At 46.3% G+C, this 16,697-nt stretch overlaps 1 protein-coding gene across 1 annotated transcript; it reads left to right on the forward strand.

Annotated features, from left to right (window-relative positions):
* Window positions 1-1,045: 1,045 nt before the first annotated feature.
* BPNT2 (3'(2'), 5'-bisphosphate nucleotidase 2) lies at window positions 1,046-15,523 on the forward strand. The gene is made up of 5 exons (XM_063303255.1): window positions 1,046-1,509; window positions 7,841-8,000; window positions 9,557-9,652; window positions 11,373-11,534; window positions 13,730-15,523. Exons 1-5 carry the CDS (start codon window positions 1,147-1,149, stop codon window positions 13,999-14,001), a joined length of 1,053 nt encoding a protein of 350 aa, XP_063159325.1. The 5' UTR covers window positions 1,046-1,146; the 3' UTR covers window positions 14,002-15,523.
* Window positions 15,524-16,697: the final 1,174 nt, after the last annotated feature.

Below are 16,697 nucleotides of genomic sequence, written 5' to 3' on the forward strand. Positions count from 1 at the left end.
CATTTTGTAAAGAAATCCGCCTTTGTCAGGCCTGGAGGTCATCCAGTGCAGGTGGCAAGAAAACAGTCCAGACATCAGTGGATTCAAGCAAGGTCAATTTTTGAGATGTCTTTATGTTCTACCATCTTGTACCAAGATGGAGCCATGTGTTTATATCTGGTCTAGATTTAATAACACATGAAAGGAGTGAGTCAATTGTACATTAATGAATATGACCCGCACCTTTCTTTCAAATTTTACTCCATTGTTACCACTATTATACAGGTAGTCCTTGCTTAACAACCATTCATTGTGATGGTTCGGACTTACAACAGTGCTGAAAACAATGACTTACAAACCAGTCCTCACACTTATGACCGTCACAGTGTTCCCCACGGTCATGTGATCATGATTTGGGCGTGTTCACATTTATGACCATTGCAGCATCCCAGGGTCACATGATTGCCATTTTCAACCTTCCCAACTGGCTTCTGGCAAGCAAAATCAATGGGGAACCGTGTGATTCGCTTAACGACCACATGGCTTGCCTAATGCCAGTGGTGGACCACTGCAAAAAAATTGTAAAATCGGGTCGGATTTGCTTAATGACTGCTTTGCTTAGCAACCAAACTTCCACTCCCAATTGTGATCGTTAAGGGAGGACTACCTGCATATGTTTTTTTCTTTCATGCCATTGTCACTCCTGCAGTTTTTGTTTTTTACATTCACTCAGAAAACAAACTTTGAAAAGGAAAGACACACCTGGAGGGCACCCGGTTGGGGAAAGGCCGCCCATCGCGTTCCCTTTCCTTCGCCCGGAAGCGAACAAACCCTCGACGCGCACCCGTCTGCTCCCGGAAGATGCCGCCTCTTCCTTATTCCTAGCTCTGGGCCTCTTTTAAGCCCATCAGGCCCCGCGGCGTGAGCCGCTCGCGCGGGGGCGGGGCCGCGTGGGCGGGCAGCCCGAGGCAGGGACTGGCGGCGCTTTGAAGCCGCCGCCCCGCCCCGGAAGCTGGGCGCCGCGCGTGCGCGTAGTGGGCGGGGCCGGCCCGCGCCCGCCGGAAACCCGACCGCCCGCCGGCCGTGAGGCGCCATGGGCCCGCGGTGACGGCGACGCCGCGTCGGGCCTCCCTCGCCGCCGCCGCCGCTCGCTGGGCCTCCGCGGCCATGGCGCCGATGGGGATCCGGCTCTCCCCGCTGGGCGTGGCCGTCTGCTGCCTGCTGGGGCTCGGCGTGCTCTACCACCTGTACTCGGGCTTCCTGGCCGGCCGCTTCGCCGCCCTCGTGCTGGGCGGGCCGCCGCCGCCGCCGGGCGCCAGCCTGGTGGACCTGCGCGAGCTGCTGGCGGCCTCGGTGGCGGCGGCCGTGCGCGGCGGCGCGGAGGTGCGGCGGGTGCGCGAGGGGAACGCCCTGCACGCGCGGGCCAAGGGCAAGACCCGCGAGGGCGCCGAGGAGAAGATGACCAGCGGGGACCTCCTCTCCAACCGCCAGATGTACTTCCTGCTCAAGGCCGCCTTCCCCGACGTGCAGGTGCGCCGCCGCGCCGGACTCCGCGCCCATCGTCCACGGCCGCCGCCTGGCTTGGCCCGGCCCGGGCCGCCCCCCCCCGGGCGCCGCGCTTTCCCGGCGGGGGGAGGGCGCCAGGTTGGGGTGGCCGCCGCTGGGGGGGCAGAGGGGTGCTCCTGAGCCTCCGAAGTGGCCCTGACTCGCCTGCAGGGTGGTCCCGGGCAGCCCTTCTCAACCTTTTGGCCCGGAGGAACCCTGGAAGTATTTTCCAGGCCTCGGGGACCCCCTGCCCATTCAGGCTCAAGTAGAGGCCAGAAGTGACAAAATTATTCTATTCGTTTCACGGGTAGGCCTGTCGATGTGCGTTGACGGTTCTGAAACTGAACGTAAAGAATGAAACTGACCTCTGGAATGTGAAGTTGCCCGGATTCGAAATAACTTTTTAAATAAATCGTGATCTCTCAGGGAACCCGAGGGTGCCAGGGAACCCTGGGGGAGAAGCCCTGTCCAAAGGGTGAGGCCCTGGATTGCAACACCACCCCTTTCGTTCCTACAGGGGATGCCACAGTTCACCTGTGATGCTCCTGCCAACCTTTGGCGCCCCTGTGGACACAGATGCAAACTTGCTGTAGGAAAATGCTTGGTCTCTGCGGTCTGGACGCCTCTGTCTGTTGAACCCCAGCTGATTTTAGGTAGAAGCGAAGTTGCCCTTTTCCAGACCCCCATTTAGGGTACTTCGGATGCAGCGGATTGAATGTCCCTGATGTAGCAGACGGGGTGGTTGTGTCCAAGGCAGTTCAGATATGGCAGCTGAATTTATGCTAATTTTGTACCCCGCCGAGGGTGATTTAGATCGTTTGTGTAGTGATGTAAATTGTTCTGGCGACATCCTTTCACGTTTAACAGATTATTTGAGAGTGAGGGACACACCTCTCCTGCAAATCATCTGTTAAACGGAAGCTTCACTGTATTCTGAACATTTCACAGGCATGAATTTTGTGGGGGTTGGGCCCTCAGTATCATTGCTGAGTTGTCGAGACTGGGTCTAGTTTTTCAACAGTTTATTTCAGTTTAAGGGTCCTGGTACATCTCAAGGAATGTCTGCTCCATGATCTGCACAGCCATGTAGAAATGCCTTAAATTGCATTTGCTTTGGATTTTGCCATAGAGGAAACATAGTTGAGAGGCCTTCCTGGCATTGTTTTTGGATTGCGCTGGAATTCTGCAATGGACTTGTAAAAGAGCTTAGGAGCCCACTTGGTTCAAAATAGATTTCATGACATTGGGGCCATTTTAGCTAAACCCAAGACTGTTGGGTGGTTCTTAACAGTTTCAGAAGATCCCAGTGCAGGAACCTGGCATATCCTTTACATTGTGGAGGGGACATTTAGAAGGCTGTGTGTTTAATATAGTGGAAGTGGTCTGCCTAACCACTGTAGCAACTTGTTAAAATACATTTTGTTTATATATGGAGAGCCGGTTTGGTGTAGTGGTTCAGGTGCTCAGTTAGAAACTGTGAATTCCGGTCCTCCCTTAGGCACAACAGGGTTGTGATGGTTGGAAAAATAGGTGGGAGCGTTAGGTACGTAGGCTGCCTTGAGTTGACCAAAAATAAAGGTGGGATAAAAATCAAGTAAATGTTAAGTGTGTGTTCTCACTTCCTGTCTAACAGCTTACACAATAAGTCATTCTGTATAGCATGCAGTCAAGCTTCAAGTAGGTAGGGATAAACGGATTAAAGGCAGTGATGCAAAACAAAAGAAACTGCACGCTGCTGCACCCCCCATTGCTACTGCAGCGACTCAGGAGTCTAGCTTAATTCCTCTCCTTTTTCTTGTATATAATTTCTCTTGAAACTTTTAAAGAAGAAGATAAAAACTAACACAAGCTAAGATAAAGTAGGGAAAAGACAGAAATCAAAGAAAAAGAAAAAAGTGCAAGAAAAGAAAAAAGAAGAAAAAGAGAAAAGAAAGAAAAAAGATGTGGCTTCCAATATTCTTCACAGCAGTTACACGTATATATTTGATGTTTCTCTCGAAAGTTACATCATCATCATCTTCTTTCTATAATCTATGGAAAGTCTGTTTGTGGCATATTGCAAGAAGTTTAACGTTATGCCGCAATTGTAAATAATGTAGCCGTGGTCCACTTCATGCAAAATAGCTGGAAACTGTTTTGCATCGATTAGCAGGCTTTAGAGGGAAGAATCAGTCAGGAGAAGGATGCTGGGATCCAGGGACCTCCGATTTTCCTAGCCAAAACCCAGAAACAGCTACCCTCAATAGGTTGAAAACTGTAACGGCTTGCATTTTTCATGATGCCTTGGTGCTGGACAATTGGAAATACCTGTCATATTGGACAATATTGTTGCACTTTAAAAAAATCAAATAGCATGGTCACCGCTACACTTTTATTGATTTCTAATTAGACTAATCAGGTCCCCAAAAGCTATGGTTATTTTTTCTTTATAGGGAAAAAGCGGCTGGATTTATTATATGTGAAAGGCGTCTGTTGGGCCCCTGGTCTCAGGGCATGAGAACTCCCAAGACCTCTGGGATGCCACTTCAGTGCCTTGTGTCTTGATGAAAGTGTGACAGCCATTTTTTTCCTCTGCCACCCTCCACTGCATTAAGTCACCTCTTTTCTAACTAGCTGGGGTTAGAGAAGCAGAAAGAGGATTGACTTGAAATGGTCATGCCTACAAAAGTGTCTGCCTTTTAATATAATTTGAGTCGGAAAAGGTGCTGCCATAGCGTAATACAGGGTTTCTCCACCAGGGTTCTGCGAGAGGTCACCGGGGGTTCCCTGGGAGATCACGATTTATTTAAAAAGTTATTTCAAATTCGGGCAACTTCCCATTCAAGAGGTACGTTTCATTCTTTATGTTTAGTTCAAGAACACTGTTCATGCATCTATGCAGGCCTACTCATGAAACGAATACAATAATTTTGCAACTCCTGGCCTATCTTTGGGCCTGAATGTGCAGGGGCTCCCTGAGGCCTGGAAAATATTTCAAGGGTTCCTCCAGGGTCAAAAGGTTGAGAAAGGCTGGTGTAATATATATGCAGTGAAGATTGTTCATTCTCCTTAGCCAGTCCCTTCTGACTGGTTTTGATCCAGCGAGCATCATTTTGTCTGCCAGAAGCTGTTTCTCTGAGTTCTCGTAAACCCCTGCTTGTGCCATCAGAGATAGTATCTGGCTACATCTTCTCTCAGCCTCTTTTTCAATTACCTTTGTTTCTCCCAAGCATGGAGTCTTCTCCAATGACACTTGCAGTTGGCATGATCTGTCCGAAACATCCAAGCTTCAGCCTAATTATTAGCGCTTCCATTGAGCAATCTGGTTTTCTCTCCATTTAGTCCTGAATTATTTATTCTTGCGGTCCAAGGTCTTCTCATCGCTTTTTTCCAGCACCGCATTTCTTCACTCAGCCTGATCAGTTATGAATCAATGGGAAGCATCTCTTGAAATAGCAGCAAGAATTGGTTTGGCATTGGGATGATGTGGGAAAGTCAGTATGGCCCAGGTGAACCCAAACAGTTTTGCGTACCCTGCTGTTTCCGTGAATTTTCTAGGCCATTCACTGGAGGCCTCATTAGTCCTATCCATGTGGTGGTGGTGGTGATTAATGAATAGATCTGTCCAGATGTGTCATGTAGCCCTTACAAGCTACTAATGGAGTCCTTTCAGAACAAAGTTTTTAGATTTCTAATAAAGTTAGCTGGTTTACATAGCAAGACCAGAGGTGTATTTTGTGATCCTTTTCTTGAGGAACATGTGTTGCACTGGTACTGTGAGTCCAGATCTCAAGTTTTATCTGTTCGTAACAGGGTTGATAACATCACACGCATCCTGAAAAGATGCTGTGAGTAAATCTAGCTGACAAAGTTTGTGCTCACCTGAAGGACAATGTAAAAACCAGCTGCTGCGACAAAAACATTCTGCCATGTGAGAATGCCTGCACCGTGCAGATTTAAAATCCAAGTACTGAGAATACTGATACATTAAATTTGTTCATATGGGCTTTTATTGGGTTCTGTTATAAGCTGGTAGGTACAATAGGTTTAATGGATAGGTTGATGGTGAGGAATAGAGTTTTAATGGGTTGCATTGTTGCAAAAGTACCAGTCGAAGCGAATATTGCAAAAGTGCCTGTATAAATTAAAAAAAAATGGTCTGCCAGAAACCAAGGTTGTTGTGCAATGTCTGTACGTGTGTTTCAGGGAAGAAAGGAACAGAACCTACTTCTTCTGCTGGAAAGTGATTGTGTTACAAAGGTCTAACAGACAGTTATAAGAACATACGCAGTACTGGATTGGACCCCTGGCCTGTCCAGTCCAGCCATCTGTTCTCACAGTGGCCCACCAACTACACAGGTAGCCCACGAGTCTCCCAGCAGGTGGCGTTCAGAGGCCGTCCCATGGCCATCAAGGCTAAGAGCCATTGATCTCCAGGACTTTCATGAATGGGTCCAACCCTTTTCTGAAGCCAGCCAAGTCAAGGTTCTCTGTCCTGATTCTTCTAGAATTCAACTTCATTGGGGGACCCCTGCTTCTCGTGTTCGGGGAAGGGGACACTAGCTTCTCCTTTCCCACTATCCACACCATGCTTAATTTGGTGCCCCCCTGAACCTTCTCCAGCTCCACTATATGCTTTTTGAGGGGTGGTGACCAGAAAGGTGCGGGGACACATTATCCCATATGCGGTCACACCATTGATTTACATGATACTGACATTATTTTCAAAACCATTTCTTACTATCCCTAATACGCTGTGGGCTTTTTTACAGCGGATTCACACGGTGTTGACACCTTCATTGAACTGTTTATCGTGACTCCAAGGTCTTTCCTCATCAGTCACCGATAGCTCTGATCCAATTAGTTTGCGTGGGTGGTTGGGATTTTTGGCACCGACGTGCATCCCTTTACTTGCCTGCCTCGAACGACATCCGCCATTTTGACACCCACTCCTCTAACGTGCAGTGATCCCTTTGGGGCGTCTCGCGGCCCGTATAGTTTTACTACTCTGAACAATTTAGTATCATCGGCAAACTTGGCTCCCCTACTCGTCACACCGGATTCCAGATCATAAGCCCTGGTCCTAGGATGGAACCTGACTACTTACTTCCCTCCCTTGTGAGAAATGTCCATTTATTCCTCTTCCTGCTTTTCTGTTCTTCAGCCAGTTGGTTATCCCCAAGCGGACCTGCCCTTTTCTTCTTCTCTGGCCATTAAGCCTGTTGAGGAGCCCTTGATGAGGAACTTTATCGAAGACTGTTTGAGAATCTAAGTAGATGGTGTCTGCTGGCTCACCTGCACCTGTGTTCAAAAAACTCTAGTAGATGAGTTAGGTGGCACCTTCCCTTAGTGAAGCCCTGCTGGGCATCCTTGAGTAAAGTCTGCCTCTTCAAATGTTTGGTGATTTTACCTTTGATAGCAGTTTCCGCTGTCTTCCCCGGGACAGATGTCAAGCGGGCAGGCCTTGGGTTTCCTGGATCTCCCCGTGATCCCTTCTTAAGCGCTGGAGTTGCACTGGCCACCTTCCAGTCCTCAAGTACAGTGTCCGGGCGGAGAGAAGGTTGTCTGTTTTCGTCAGCGGGTCCACAAACTCCGCTTTAAGCTCCTTAACGACGCTTGTATGGATGCGGTCAGGGCCTGGCGATTGGTTGATGTTCGGCTTGCTGGTAAGGCCTAGGACCTCTCTCGTCACCACGGTGTGGCTCAGTTCATCCAATTCCCTTCCGGAGAACAGGGCTCAGACCCAGGAAGCCCCCCTCCCAATTTTCTTTCCCACGAAGATGGAGGGGAAGAATTTGGTCAGCTTCTCTGCCATTGCCTTTTCTCTTCTTAGCACACCCTTGACGCCTTCCTCCGAGGGACTGGATCCAAAGGCTTCTCTGGGTGGCGTCTTGCTTCTGAGTATCTGAAGGGCCTTTTGTTTTTCTGTCTTGGCAGTTTTGGCAGTTGTGTTTTTGCCCCCCTCGCTGCCTCTCTGCATTTCTTTTGCCAGAGTTTGCATTCCTTTTCGTTTTCTTCATTAGGACAGGTCTTCCACTTCCAAAATGATACTTTTTGGCCCAGGCAGATTCTGATAGATGCTCGTCAACCATGCAGGCCTTTTCCTGGACTTTGGGGGCCCTGATTTTCGGACTACGTTGTGCCTGAGCCTCCATTATTTTAAACAGTCGGGCTTTCTTGGAGGGAGCTTGCCCTTTGAACTTTCTCTCTGAGTTTCTCAGTGCTGAGAAATTCCCTTCTTTGAAGCTGAACGTGACTGTGCAGGATTTGCTCTGTAGGTTGATGGGATAAGTTTGTACGCTTATTTCATTACAGTGTAATTCTGCTTTTGCTTTAGATAAATACAGAAGAACACGTTGACGAAGATGACCAGGAGCTAGTTTCCTGGGACCACACAATTCCTGAAGATATCGAGAAGCAAGTCCAGCCTAAACTGGTTCATGCAGAGAGTGTTACCGTGTGGATTGATCCATTAGATGCAACTCAGGAATATACAGGTAACAGGGCAGAGTTAGTTTTTCTTTGCTGCTTCTCTATGTACAGCTAGTCCTCACTCAACAACCACAATTGGGTCCAGAATTTAGGTCACCAAGCAATGCGGTCGTTAAGTGAATCCGGACCCAATTTCACGACTGTTTTTGCGGCAGTTGTTAAGTGAACCACATGGTTGTTAAATGCATCATGTAGTTCCCTATTGATTCTGCTTATCAGAAGATGGCTGGGGAGGTTGAAAATGGTGATCACATGACCACGGGATGCTGCAGTGGTTGCCAAGGGCCTGAATCACGATCACCTGACCGCAGGGAAGCGGTGACAATTGCAAGTGCGAGGAACAGTCGTGAGTTTTCTCAGCACCATCATAACTCCAGGCAGTCGGTAAACGAATAGTCGTTAAGCAAGATTACCTGCTTTTTTACTTCTAAATGACTTGAGAATTAGAGCGACTGTAGAACTCTTCCTGTCTGGATTGTGTCAGTTAATCACATGATCTTTTTTATTTTGCTTTTGCGGCCCCTAGTTGTTCTTTTATCAAAAGAAATAGAATTGGCAGAACTTCCCAGTGAAAAAGTGCTGTTTCATTTGAGCAGAGCTGTGGACTATTACAGTAAGGGTTTAAGCTAACATAAACCACGTTGAAAAATAAGGAAGTTGTTATTTTAGGCAGCCGGGCTGAAGCATTTGGTTAGTATTTGGATTTATGGGTCCCGTGTGAATTAAAAAACTGGTTGGGTTTGAAATAGAAAAATGCATCTCCATAGATATAGGAAAAATACCTTTAAATCAGAGCAATGCTTTAATATTCTTCCAGCTGAGTTCAGGTGTAATCCCAATTCTGTTTTGGCACTGCAGCTCATACTTCCTTCCCTTCAGTCCTATACTTCAGGAAGTTAGTTCTGCTTTATAATCCCACCAAGAGTGCTGATACAGCTCCCCAAATGATAGTTTGGCCAAAAGGTGAATGAGTGGAAGAGCACACACGTTTCCCCACAGCCAGGACGGCGTTTGCTGTTATATCTGAACCAGAGAGCCTGTCCGCTTTCAACTCTTTCCTTAACATTAACTACATTTTGCCTGGGTTTTGCGGAAAAGGGGACACCATTTTGATCTCGCACTTGAAAGAAAGACATTAATTTGTTTTCTATTTCTGCTTCTCCAGCTACCTGGTGAATAATAGTCAGATTTACTAAAATAATGCAGATTTGGTGCTGCTGCATTGATGGATAAAACATTTGCACCTTGACTTGGGGCAGGGGACAGACAGTGTTCTGTACATGTAGAAATCGTGTCGTATGTCCTAGTAGCCTAAGTTGAAATAACTTACCCGGCTTGATGGCATGTGCCCACTTTCCCCAACCCTAGTGCCCTCTGCATACGATGGGTTAAACTTCCGTCCCCCCCCAAAATGTGGGTGATGCTTGTGCTTGCTTGGGGCGATGGGAAATGCAGGTCAACCTTCCTGGATGATACCCAGGTGGAGGTTAGGGTGATGTTCGTGTTTGCTTTGTTTTTACATGCGTGTGACGCCTTTGTGTTTTTCTTCCTTTCCCTCCAGAGAATCTTCCACAGTATGTTACTACAATGGTGTGCGCAGCTGTAGATGGCAAACCAGTAATAGGAGTAATTCATAAGCCATTTTCTGGATATACTGGTGAGTGGCATACTGCTTCCAGCCCGCAAGGGTTGGATAGTTGTAGGGGGTAATTTGGGCCCTAGGGGACGAGAGCAGCATCTGAGCATCTGAAGGACTTAAACTGTCTCTGGTGTTGATCTCCATAGAACTGTCATCCCCTCCACCCCATAACATTTATTTATTTATTTATTAAATTTTGGGGGGGCTGCCCAAGTCACACAAAGGGTCTCAGGGCAGCGTACAGCAAAAAAAAAAAAAGTGAAAAACAGTCGTATTAAAAAAGTTTTTTAAAAAGTATAAAACATGCAAGAGATCAGATCAGCCAGCGAGCCACCTCAAGATCTCACCAATCCCCTGGGACTCCCAGGCCAGATGACACAGCCAGGTCTTGAGGGACTTCCGGAAAATTAGGAGGGATGGAGCTGACCTCACTTCGAGGAGGAGAATGTTCCACAAGGCAGGCGCAATAACCAATAATTACTGTCCTCACTGAACTGGTCAGGAAATGGTTAACCAGCCAAACCCAGCGCTGCCATGGTTTCCTTCCTGGATGGTCCCATCCAGGTCTGTGTAATGTGATTTGCAAGTATGTGCAGAAGTCCAGCTGAATCCCTTCCTCCAGGGATCATTCTCAGATCTTAGCAAAGTTTATGAACAATGTTGTGGTGTTGGTCATCTCTGAGTTGTGCTGGTTGATGGAATAGCCTGAATACTTGTTAAATTTATTTATGTATTTATAAAATTTATACAGCCACCCATCTTATGTCATATAACCCCAGGAGGCTCAGAAACAATGGTAAAAACAATTAAAAAAAAACATAGAATCTCCCGGCACCCCCAACTGTAACACATCCCCATGCATCCACAAGGAACATTTCTGGGCTCCAGCCTCACACTCCCCCAATGCTTGTGGGAAAAACGGGTCTTTAAGGCTTTCCAGAAGTCTAGGAGTTTAACTCCTGGCGTCTGCAGAGACAAAATTATGTTCCGGTTTCTTGCGGCCTTCCTTAGGCTGGGTGCCCTTCAGCCAGCATGGAATTCTGGGAGATGAAATCCACATAACTAGAGGGCCCGAGGTTGAGAGAGTGGCTTAGTGCGGCATGTGAGCCAAGCTAATGAGCCCGTGATGGAGGAGACAGCCATTTGATGCATCTCCTCTGTTACTCCCCCGTAAGCCACCTGACGACCATTCCCCGCTCCCCAGCAAGTCTCCGAAGCCAGGCATCCTGAGAGAGCTTCTGTCAATAAGAGATTCCCTCTCTAACTCTTAATAATTAAAGGTGCCAGTGAAGAAATGTAAACCTTCCTGCTAATCCAGCTAGCTTGTTTTCCGCGTACGTTGATTTATTTTCTGTATTAATATGAGCCTAATAGCACACAATTGTCACCTGTGCTTGGATGGTGTGGTACAGTATCTGTAAAATCCAGCTGTTGGCAGTAAAAGGGAGGAGAAATCTTAAGGATGGGCCACCTGTGGCTGTATGGGGGGGCAGCAGTCCCTTAGTGCCCTTTTGCAGGCCTCCCATTACGCTGCTGAAATTCATCAGCCAAACTACTGATTTTAGGGCACAAAAGTATGTCTGTCAGTTGCCAAAAGCACCCCTGCTCCAGTTTAAAGAACGTTGAAAACCAGAAAGCTACACTCCAGGACCGGCCTTATTGAACACGGGTGTTCCACAGATGCTCCGTTTGAAAGCCATGGCCACCAGCAGCCTGACCGGTTGCTTCTGTTTTTCAGCTTGGGCAATGGTCAACGGAGGGTCAAATATTAAACCGCGTTCTTCCTACAACGAGCAGACTCCTACGATCATCGTGTCCCGATCACATGAAGGACGAGTAAAGCAGGTTGCTTGGCAGAGCTTTGGGAATAAAACCGCCATCATTAAAGCCGGCGGAGCAGGTGTGTCAACTCCACTTTCTCATCCTCATTTTTATTTGATTGGGGTGAGTTTATTCGTACAAAACTCGTTCTCCAACAGGAAAGGCGATCAAACTTGACAAATCGGCAGACGTTATTTTTGTATGTTTTGAGGGACGAGGCAGGCTCCGTGAGAGCGTGAGTCTATCAGCAGGTTGAGACGTGGTGTGTCAACAGAAACGAGAATGCCAGGAAAACTCAGGACCTTCGGAACAGCCTCTCTGAGTTGTCGCACCATAAAGACTAGATTGCTAATCAGTACTGCCGGTCGGTCAGCGGAAGAAAATTCTCCCATGTCAAAAAGAGTAATTTACAGCTGCTGCTTGCGCTGGCAGTGGTAAAAACCGAACGGCCTTGGATGAGAGAGAAACCCAAAGCTGTATGTACACATCCTGGCCATCCCTACCCTCTGCGAGTGCTAATCACAAACCGGGTAGCTGGGCCTCTTGCGTGGAAACCACGTTTTCATCTCTCGGCTGCGTGGGAGACTCACCCACCCATCTTCAGCGCCTGCGTTCCTCTCCGGAGCAAGGTGATGTGGGGACGCCCCCCTCCCCCCATAACTGCTCTGTCAAGGGGGGCACGGTTGCAGACAAATGGGGCAGGGTTACCTCTCCCTGTCCCCATCCCTCCTTCTTTCTACTCCTCCTCACCTTCTGATTAGCTGCAGATGGCCTACATCTATTATTGAATGAAAAGCTAGATTTCAGTTAGAGGGTAGTGAAAACAAAGTTGTGTTTTTCTCCCTGGACCGCCAAGGACTCCTGCTCTAATATTTTGCAAACATCATAAACGAGGAGTGAGCAAAACAGTTTCTTTGGTTTTCTGCCAAAGCTTAGCTGCTTGTTCTGTTTAGTAGCTGCTATTCAATTATGCAGTTGCTAAAAGTGATGGGCAACAATATTAAAACAGTGGAGAACCACCCTTAGCAATCCTGTTGGTTACAGCAGTAAGAACCAGCAAATAATAAAATACCTCTTTTAAAAATAAATCCACTATTGCTCCTTATTTTAATATCTGTAAAGTCTTGTTTAAATAATTAAGGATACATGAGGCTAATTATGAACAATCCATAAATCAGAGGGTTGAAAAATACCAAACAAAACACCCTCCCACGTGTCTTCATCACTGCAATCCATGTATAAATTCCCCACCTAATGCAGGATGTGTGGCGTCTGCCAGGGCAAAAGTCAAGTCTGCAGCACAACTCACCGTTCTGGGAGATACTCCACCTTCCATCTTTTTTTCTGGACCATTCCAAGCTGGCCACTCAAGAACGGTCCAGAGTTTTCTGGAAGTAAATCCATCTCCAGAATGGTGGTTTTCACACGCAACACAACACAGCACCAATTTTCAAGCAGATCACTCCAGTAACTCTGGGGTGTGAAAAGTGTGGCCCAGGATCAGCATGTGGTGTGCCAGCATCCCTTTCGGACCCCAGGGCCCTGCCAGAGTGAGTGGGACCAGACATGTGGGGTCACATTTGCATCTGGAAGGTTTTCAGGGGCAAAATGAGGGCCTTGAGTCTTGCAGATGCTTAAGGAACCCATTTCTGCTTTTAAACCCTCTTGAAGGTCCCTCAGAACGGCCCCACCTTTTTTTGGAGTGGAGCTCTGCTCTGGTGCAGCCCTCAAGCCAAGCCAAGTTTTGCACCGTGCCCTTGTTTTCCTGGTGTTTGCTTTTTGGGTGGGGAGCCTCCCATTTGTTTAATCACCTTGTTTGCAGTGAACAGTGACCTCTGTGATCTCTGATCAAATCTGCACATCAGTGTTTGTGATCGTGGTTACGTTCGCTCACTTTCACCAGCAGAGTTCAGAGAACAGCAGTGAAATTTCCTGTTCGTTAACGTTTCCACTGAGCTGCTCAGTTGAGTCCTTCGATCCAAACTTTTGAGCTGAAGAATTTTCCATGCATCCTTCAGAAAGCACTGCATGCACGGTGAGATTAACACACTGCTCTTGTGTAACCCTTTGACTGATAATGTGTCATCGGGTCAGTGTCACATCTTAGTGACCACATAGATAGATTTTCTCCAGCAGGTTCTGTCCCCAGCCTGGTCCTTCAGGTCTTCCAACAGGGCACCCATCAGCCTTGCAATTCAGCCCACCTACATCTTACCTTTCCTGCCATGTGTAATCATTCGGAGATATTTAACACCTCCTTTCCCCTTTCCCCAGGGTATAAAGTTTTATCTCTCCTCAATGTACCAGAAGCAAACCAGGAAAAAGCAGATGTCTACATTCACGTAACATATATCAAGAAATGGGATATTTGTGCGGGGAATGCGGTGCTGAAGGCGCTTGGAGGGCAGATGACCACCCTGGCAGGGGAGGAAATCAGTTACACAGGCTCAGATGGCAATGAAGGTGGGCTGATCGCTAGCATCAAGATGAACCACAGGGCACTGGTTGAAAAGCTTCCTGTTCTCACCAAGACATCGCCGAATTGAATTCCGAAGAGTGAGCAAGTAAGTTTGCAGAAAGGTAAATTAATCTTTGGAAGATGCTGCAAATTAATTTGCTTTTTGAGGACCATGTCTTGCCATGGCAGCATTTAGAAGCAAGTTGATTGGAGTGCACAATGGGTCTGCCGCTTCGGTGTCAAGCTTTTTTAATTTTTTGAGACTGTTTCCTGCCCAAACACTACTGAGGAATCCAGATGGGTGCTTGTCATAAAGGAAGCTTGTGGCAATATTGGTTTGGGTAAACCATCCCTCGTTATTAAAGTATGCTTTGTAATGTCTGGCAAAAGAAAATACTGGGTTTGATTCACTTGAAATCTACCGATAAATAATCTTCATTCCTTTGGGATACAAAGTCAGGAAAGCTGAACCTTCCTCATGGTGGACTATTCTATAAATTTGAAATGATAAAGGAAACATTTGGATCTATTTGAATGTTTACTTGAAAATTCAAACCAGCTTAACGTGGATGAGTGTTACTATCTCTGTGGGTTTTATTATATTTTTTATTATAACATTTTTCTGTGGGTCATTTAAAAGAATGGTGTTCACTTGTACTGTTTCAACTACTGAATATTGCCATTATAAACTGTTACGTTCCTGAAATGCTTTTCATTTGGTGTTGAGCTTATAAAATAGCTACCTGCCTCTGATCATTTATTAAGCTCTTTAAGCAAAGGAACATGAATATTTTTTTGCCAACAGAAAATGAAGATTGTACATCACGTGCAAACTTTTATAAGGGATTTAACGTATCTTCTTCTTAGCTATTTTAATTATGGAATTTAGAAATCTGTGCCCTAAATCTTGATTAGCCACTGTAAAATTATATTCTGTTTTATCTTTGGACTGGGCATAAAAGTTTAGAAACTATCATGGATTCGGAGACAGATGGGTGCGATTAACAGCTTGTTTTCCTTTTATTGAATGTATTTGTGAGAACGACAGCTACGCTTTTGCTTCTTGACACAAAACATTAAAGGCTTGTCTTAGCGTGAAATTGTTAGCAGGTAGTAGCTGAAAAAAATTGGGCATTGAGTTGGTGGATGGAGATAATCAAGGTTTGAGGGCAGATTGTCCCACATTAATTTGGGGGCCGGTGGGAGGCCCGAGATATCCTTGACGGACTGTTCCCCTGCTGGTTTCAGATATGCCAGAAGATTGTTAGAAATCTCACAGGCAGCAAACTAGTTAAATGTCACAGTACAAAAGGCCAGTAGAAACAACCCACAAATGCATTTGTTTTATTGCAAATACATTTTTTTTCCGTTTATACTTTTGACAATATGACAAGCTAAACTTTTTAATTAATAGCTGAAAATGCAATCCTGCATTGTCTTCTCAGAAGTAAATCTCATTGTTTTTAGTGGGCTTTACTCAGATCTAATTTTTAAAAAATTGCTGCTTGGCTGGTGATATTAGTTGAAAGCTTTTTTTTTTTTTTTAGGAAATTAGGAAACGAGCATCTTAAAACTATTTGAAAATTAAATGCTCTACAAATGCTGTCTAATTCTTGTTGACAATTGCTCTGATTTATATTTCCCTGCTGATAGTAGAAGGTAAGTAATTCTGGAGGAGGAAACGATGTGATTCCACAGAAATTGTTGTGGCTTGTTTTCACTCACATATCTTCTCTTGAAGTTTGCATCCTGTGTTATAGATATCCTATGTTTCAACAGCTGAAATCTGGCTCTTTTTCATTGCTGTATAATGCAGCGTAGCAGCTGGGACTGCCTGATACTCTAGATCAGTGTTTCTCAACCGTGGGAACTTTAAGATGTGTGGACTTCAACTCCCAGAATTCCCCAGCCAGCCATGTTGAGAAACACTGTTCTAGATTAGGCAAATATGGGATGGGGTATTTTTATAATATTCAGTGTGCTGTGGGAAATCAGCTGTTGTTTTACCTTGTGGGAATAAGGTAATCGTATTAAATCGCCTTATGGTTTTTCCCAAATTGAGGGAAATTGAGCATCTGCTTCACATTTCTTGATGTACACACCCATCTACAGGGGTGTCTGCAGGGTATGGTCAAAAAAGGCAAGCTGGCCACTCTGATGGCGTGATCAAAGCTCCGCCTGTTTTTATGAGCGATGCCGATCTCTGTGTTTGGTTCTGATTTTGGTTGTCAGTGAATTGTAAGTTAGTGAACAGCTGCAGGCACTGGGAAGGAGAAAGGTGGCCTGTGCGTGGTGGCAGGGCGTAAGGCAGCGGGGGGGAATAAAGAGAGCAACGTTCTCAGCTCTTGAAAAGCACGTGCCCCAAAGTGGTCTCTTTGGGGAAATACAGTGCAACAAGATCTGTCCTCTTACGTCCACCTTTTGCTTTGGTAGTGATTGTCTGCCGTCATGCTAAAACGGAAAGAAGGGAGCCTGTTACAAGATAAGGCAGGATTTCTGTGTTTTCTTTGTAATCTCCCCTGCTCCTGATTTCTGCCCTGCACCACTCTCCTCTGAACTGAAAAACAGAGTGGTGTTTGTAAAAGCAAACAGCCTTAGGTTGAATCGATGCTTGGCGTAGCTGGTGATGGAATGAAGGCTGAACTTTCAAGTGTGACATGTTTAAATAATAGTATAGTTCAAAACCAGTCATGGAAGAACTCCAGTTGAATCTAGAATGCCCGGGTCCTTGAGCCAAGACGCTTGCCCTGCTCATCACAGCAGAGAGAGCTTGGCACGCTTACT

Source organism: Candoia aspera, chromosome 4, assembly GCF_035149785.1.
Source record: "Candoia aspera isolate rCanAsp1 chromosome 4, rCanAsp1.hap2, whole genome shotgun sequence".
Classification (NCBI taxonomy): Eukaryota; Metazoa; Chordata; class Lepidosauria; order Squamata; family Boidae; genus Candoia; species Candoia aspera.

Bases quoted from the DNA above. Each gene is read 5' to 3' on its own strand.
- BPNT2 (XM_063303255.1), top strand. From the start codon at position 1,147: ATGGCGCCGATGGGGATCCGGCTCTCCCCGCTGGGCGTGGCCGTCTGC. The intron at 1,510-7,840 runs GTGCGCCGCCGC...CTTTTGCTTTAG, and splicing joins CCGCCTTCCCCGACGTGCAG to ATAAATACAGAAGAACACGT. The intron at 11,535-13,729 runs GTGTGTCAACTC...CCCTTTCCCCAG, and splicing joins CATTAAAGCCGGCGGAGCAG to GGTATAAAGTTTTATCTCTC.